At 38.4% G+C, this 6574-nt stretch overlaps 1 protein-coding gene and 1 pseudogene across 1 annotated transcript; both read right to left on the bottom strand.

Moving 5' to 3' along the window:
• Positions 1-686: 686 nt before the first annotated feature.
• si:dkey-148a17.6 (uncharacterized protein LOC108190685 homolog) lies at positions 687-2393 on the bottom strand. The gene has a single exon (XM_062418373.1). The coding sequence runs from the start codon at positions 2391-2393 to the stop codon at positions 1311-1313; it is 1083 nt and encodes a 360-aa protein (XP_062274357.1). The 3' UTR covers positions 687-1310.
• Positions 2394-3824: 1431 nt separating this feature from the next.
• Positions 3825-4735, bottom strand: LOC133979724 (leukotriene B4 receptor 1-like; annotated as a pseudogene).
• Positions 4736-6574: the final 1839 nt, after the last annotated feature.

Below are 6574 nucleotides of genomic sequence, written 5' to 3'. Positions count from 1 at the left end.
CTATTAGGAACCCACTTGGGAATTACTCTGTCAAATTCTCGTATTGTCACAAGATCCATTCACAGTGATCCATTCATGGATTAAACATTGGGTCAAATTTGTGAGATGTATGAAAATAGTCTGCTGGAATAGTTTGTTTTTCTTCCGCAAATGCTTTTGAGCATAACATGACACTAAAACCTCAAAGGGTCCAGTGCAAATCTTCAGTGTCAACACTCAGATCATAAATGTTTGTAAGGAATAGGAAGCCAGGCAATGATGATAAAAGATGTGCGTGGATATATAAAAAAAAGAATTAAGCCATTCAATGGAAAAGTGAAATAATCACTTGTAGTTGAAAGTGCTGATACTGCTTTTCTACAGGTTGTGTCAATTACTGAAGACTATTGTGTTTATATGGCAACATGCAAACTCAGTATGCCATGATAGTAGTATTTGATAAATACCTTACTGACTTATGCATTTAAAAATATCAGCGAATAAGCTGACACGAAACTCTCTCGCTTACATGTGCAGATTTGAGTTTTATAAGACTGTGACAAACATTAAGACATAATTCCGCTTTTTGCTGCTCAACAGAGGGAACACGCAGCTTTTCATTTTGCAATCTTCCCATCGAGAGGAAGTTGAAAGCATGACTGTTGTCTGTAGTGAGATAACCAAGACAATTGTTACCATAGCTAATTTGTCATGGGTGAAAAACATTTTACAGCAGTAGTATTTTTTAAACATTTTATAAAAGATACAAAAATGCATTCTGTGAGTTGAACATATTTTTTTTAGTTTTTTTAGCTGACTTAATGATTCCACAATCAACAGCAAGATTGAAACAGTCTCATTTCCATCATGACAGACAATGACACGAAAGTATAGATCATATATACCACTAAATCTAAATAGTAGGTTCGACATACTGTGCTCTCTCTAATAATACATACCCACACTTGATCTAGAGAACAGTCAATAACCAAATATATCCAAATTCTCTTTTTTGGCATCAACTGTATTTTTACAAAAACCTTTCATGGAGACATGTCTTGTGCATGTTATTATTTGTTGTACAACTTATCAACACTATATGTTGTAAAGTAAGAGTAAAGTAGATATATTTATAAATAGATTATGTATTATCATCTTTAAAAAAACACATTTTACAGACTTGAACAAATACCTCACAGATAAACTCTGACATCACATTCATCTGTGTTGTAATTTGATACAAAATAATATTCTCAATAAAACCAAAAATACATACAATTTACACAAGAATATACTGTATATATACATGCAAACACAATTGATTTTCAGTATTAGGATGGGTTATTTTCACACATTTTTATTAATATGTCCATTTGGTCTTTTGATTCAGTAACACACTGAGAACTGTTGGTCTGATTGCTCTGTCTCTTGGACACAAAGGTCAACTCTCTGTTGCCCTCACCTGGGGAGGTGCTGGAGATATGGCGGAAGAGCTTCTGGATGCCGGTGTCCCGCAGGGAGCTCCGGAAGGAGCGAGCTGCAAACATGTAGAGAAGGGGGTTAACAGTGCTGCTGATGAAGACCATGGCTCCAGCGATGAAGGTCATGGTAACCCTGGCACTCTCCAACCTCTCTGCTACATTGGGGGAGTCCTCAAGGGCCAGGATGATGAGTGAGAGGATATTTCCTATGTGATGAGGCGTCCAACAAATGGCAAACACCACGACCACACTGGCGATCAGGACTGTAGACTTGCGCTTGGACTTGAAGGTCATCTGAGTAATCCGGCTGCACAGGCAGCCGTAGCAGACCACTAGGATGGAGAAGGGTAAGACATAGCCAACCAGTGTCTCGAGCAGCACACACACCCACTCCTGGGTCGGCGAGGTGTACAGCCTGTACAGACAATGCTCCTCACCAGAATCATTACCTACAATCTGGGTTGGGATGACAGGTATGCTGAACAAGAAGGCTGCAGTCCACAAGGCCAGCAGTACTTTACTCAGTGCTTTTTTCCTCTTCCAGTCAGCTGAGGCAAAGGGATAACGCACCGCAACAAAACGCTCCACACTCATGAGAGTAATGAAAAATACGCTGCTGTACATACAGGCGTTGATCATGTACACCATGGCTTTGCAGGAGGCTTCCCCAAACACCCATGATTGGGCCAGGGAGTAGATCCACAAAGGCAGGGTGATAAGAACGAGCAGGTCTGCAATAGACAGATGCAGGATGAGCACCACAGTGTGGGAACGCTGCTTGACATGTCTCAGGATAGTCCAGATCACCAACAGGTTCCCCGGAGCCCCAACCAGGAAGGATAGACCCAGGATCACACAAGCCACTGCTGTCCCACCGTCAAACTCCTCAGGAGCCATTTCCTCTGAAGAAGACAGCTCAGCTGAGTGGTTCATGGTGCAAGTGTATGTGCTGACAGTGGTGTCTGCATTAAAAGAAAAACAAAGTGCTGTACAAGCAAGTCTTTACTTCCCTTTAAGAATAGACGTGGTTTCCTCACATGGCTATTTGAGAGTCAGGGAGGTGATTCATACATGCTCCATGAGTTCATTTTTCATCTCAGGTTATAGTTTAGGGTAAAAACTGAGTGGTTTGGAAAATGAATTAAAATAAGTTAAAGAAATATCTACCAAGTAGAATAAATGAATGACAACATAATGCATACAATAATGTTACCAGGAAATTTAATGAACATATGCATCTGAAGAAAATTTGTGGAACTTATATCAAACTGTGAATTCATGTTAGATGGAAAAAGAACAAAATGTGCAATTTCCAGGTTTTAAATTCTTTAAATAAACTGAAATGGGATTGTCCATCAACATTCTTATCATTAAGGTACTTCAAAGTCAAAATGGCTGAAATTGTGAAAATTAAATTTGATTTTACTATATTCACAGAGGGTCAAAGATCTATTATGAAAAGAGGCACTTTTAGGAACCTGGAAGAACATAATAATAACCCTAACCCTTTGTTCCAGGAGATGAATCTTTTTGGGGTGAATGCTATTTAACTGTTTACAAGTTTTGTGAAGGCAGACACAGAAAGACAAGAAATAATAAATCACATAAATCACATGTTACACAATACCAAGTTTTAATCAACACTGATAAAATAACATAGGGCCACAACAAATAACTATTTCCATTATTGATTTATCTGTCATGTCTTTTTTGATAAATCATTTGGTCTAGAAAAGGTCACCAAACAGTGAAAAACATCTGTCCTAATTTATGAGAAACCAAAGTATTGCATTCACATTGCTTTTTTTGTCAGCCCGACAATTAACAACGGATAAATAGTCCATTTAAAATAATGTTAGACAATTAAAAGCAAAGAAATGTCACATGTGAGATGCTGTAACCATCAAATGTTGACTTATACAATAAACTGATTATCAAAAGTGTTAAAAGATAAATTTTCTGTAGATTGACTGGTTGATTAATCTAATTGTTACAGGTCTATATCATCTACAAAACACAACACACAATACTGAAGCAAAACATTTTAAACTTCTCAATATTTTAAACTACAACAATAGCTTATTATCAGCATAACAATACCATAATGATCATACATTTACTTGCATTGACATCCAAGGTAAAATGAAACAAGGGTGGGAAGGAACGGTGTGTGAATGATATGAATTGTAACACATAACTAAATCTCTGTTGTCACAACTATTTTACAACATAAAAGGTTTTTGTAAGTATTTCACTGAGGTAAAGCTGAGTGAGAATAAACAAGATTTATTTGCCTCCCTGTTCCTTTTGTTTACTTTATTTACATTTTCACCTCAGCACTGTTTCAATATTTCACTTTTGTTTTCACAAAGACATCAGCTCTACCTGTGTATTTGCTGCCCTCTTGCCGATCTGATGTTGTATTACCAGCTCCCTGAGTTTGTTAGTCTGAGTGGCCATTTCCTGGAACAGCTTGACCAGGCTGGATTCCTCGAGACTCCCTCGTAAATTCCTTGCAAAGAATACGTATAACACTCATGTTCTGTGCCTGTCACTAAGATGCAACCCAGATCAGCAATGTTGATAATATGGTAAGGCAACCAGCACAGAGCAAAGGCTATCACCACAGCGTGGACAAGAACCATAGATTTCTGTTTGGATTTGAAATCCATTTTTCTGAGCTGCGCAGCTACTAGACAGTAACATATACTAAGAATGATAAAAGGGACAACAAAGCCTCCCAGTGTCTCCAGGCATAAAAGGATGATTGCTTGGGTCGCAGAGCTATACTCCCTGTAAAAGCACTGATCAGCTCCATCAGTTTCATCCAAAGGCTGGATCAGTAATGAAGACAGTCCTAGAAGCAAAACAAGGAGCCATAAAAACACAGGACAATGGTTCATATAGCTTGTGATATTCCCACACATCATCAAAAATGGGTGACAAATGGCTAGATAACGCTCCACACTCATAAGGATGATGAAGAAGATGCTGCTGAACATGCACACAATGACAATGTACACTAAGACTTTGCAGAATGTCTCTCCAAACACCCAGGTGTACACCAGAGAGTAGATCCACAGAGGCAGGGTGATGAGGACCAGCAGATCTGCAGCTGCCAAGTGCAGAAGAAGCACCAAAGTGTGGGAGCGCTGCTTGGCGTGTCTCAGGATATTCCAGATCGCCAGCAGGTTCCCAGGAGCCCCAATCAGGAAGGATGGGCCCAGGATGACACAAGCCACTGCTGTCCCACCATCGAACTCTTTAAGATCCATATTGTCTACAGAAGAAAGCTCAGTTGAGTGATTCATGATGCAAGTGTATGCTGACACAGGTGTCTGCATGAAGAGAAAAAAAATGCTGTACAAGCAAGTCTTAACTTCCCTTTATGGATAAATTGAACAGGAAGATGGTTTCTCACAGGACCAGTTGAGAGTCAAATGAGACTTCAGTGTGATTTTTGGATGTATCACATGTCAATCACTATCGGGAAGGACAAGCCCAGGAAACGTGTCAACCTATTGGAAACACCTAATTAAGCCTATTGCAGGTTGTTTTGTGAGCTGGAGGTATTCAAGGGATGTCTGGAGCTTTCGGTTTAATAACACTGTCTTTTAGAAAACAGAATAGATCAGAACATCTAAGTACATAAATAGATTTGATTGCCTTGCAATGATTCAATGGCAAGAAGTCAAGAAGTCAAAGATCTTTCACGTTTCCCTTATAAAGTTTCTATCTAATCCAAATCACGGGCTTCACTGATGTCTCAGTATCCTGACAGAATGTGCTGTTTTACTTTAGTAGTTTTATGAAGGTTGTCATCTAGTGTCTCTTCCATTTCTGCCAACTCCTACTCCAGAATGCATACATTACAACCTTTACATTTGCATTCATAACACTCTCACACACCTTCATTTTGGACTTGTAAACTCCAACTATTGCATGGATGGCAACTATTTGAATGGTTAATTATTACCATATCATGTAACCATAACTGACACAGTCAGAACAACTCCTGATCCCAGTATGCTGAATGGAATAATTTATATAAAATACAGTATGTTGAACAACCTATTGTCCTACATTGTCTTTAACTTTGTGAAAGGAAATGTTCGAAGGATGTTTTAAGTATTGGTATACTTCTAATAAGCTCCTTCCTTTGCACTGTAAGACAAATACCACAAATAAAAATAGCAAGGACAAAGGTGACTGGGTGACCACTTCCTGCCAATGTCTTATGCCATTGCTGATAATGCTCCATATTCACAGTCGCAATGCATTTAGCAAATTGAGAAAAAACATAAAATTGATTTGAATATGTGTGAAGTGTTTTCCCTGTGATTTCCCATTCATTTAGGTAAAGATTAAAGATTAAGGCATAAAAGCTGTTTATACTTTCACTTTCATTTTGATGATGTCTGTTCTTTAGGGCAGAAATTTGTGTCTGTGAGCTCCGTCTAGGCTATTGTTCACATTGTACATTATTTACACTGGAATGCTGTTTGCTTTTCTGAAAAATAAATTTAAACCTAATTTATTCAAGTTATTTATGAATTTCCCTGGGTAGCTGAGTATATGGCTAAAACAGACTACTGAATGATTTACAAACCTTTCACTGCACTTTCGCTGTGCCTATTAAAGAGGAAATCAACACTGAATCACAAGTTGCCCCTGCACTGCTTTCTGAGATGTGAAACCTCCAAGCATGTTTCCTATCAGCCCACAACCCTGTTAGTGACGTCACAGCAGGTGTTCTGCCTTTGATGGCTGACAAAAACATTTGCTGTGGCACTTTTTTCAAGTCTTATTTATGTAATTTAATGTTGAGTGAAAAAAAAAGTTAACTTGACAGATATGTAATCATTTCAGGGTGAGCAGTGGAGTAATAGTCCATCAGAACAAAATAAGACAAGGCACTGAAAAATAGATAGAAATAGATAAAGAAATCTAATATATCAACCCAACAATTTCATCCACATCTCTCTTTTAAGTCCTAAACCACTCACAGCAGGCATCTTGACTTATCAAGGCAGCAAAGTCACAGGTGTAACTATGTATTGTAAATGTATCAGCTACATCCATTTTAAGTGTCCCAGTAAGCGAGACAGCATGCA

This window comes from Scomber scombrus, chromosome 1, assembly GCF_963691925.1.
Source record: "Scomber scombrus chromosome 1, fScoSco1.1, whole genome shotgun sequence".
Lineage (NCBI taxonomy): Eukaryota > Metazoa > Chordata > Actinopteri > Scombriformes > Scombridae > Scomber > Scomber scombrus.
The sequence above is the reverse complement of the archived record's forward strand: the minus strand, read 5'-3'. Positions and strand labels throughout refer to the sequence as shown.

Bases quoted from the DNA above. Each gene is read 5' to 3' on its own strand.
- si:dkey-148a17.6 (XM_062418373.1), bottom strand. From the start codon at position 2,393: ATGAACCACTCAGCTGAGCTGTCTTCTTCAGAGGAAATGGCTCCTGAG.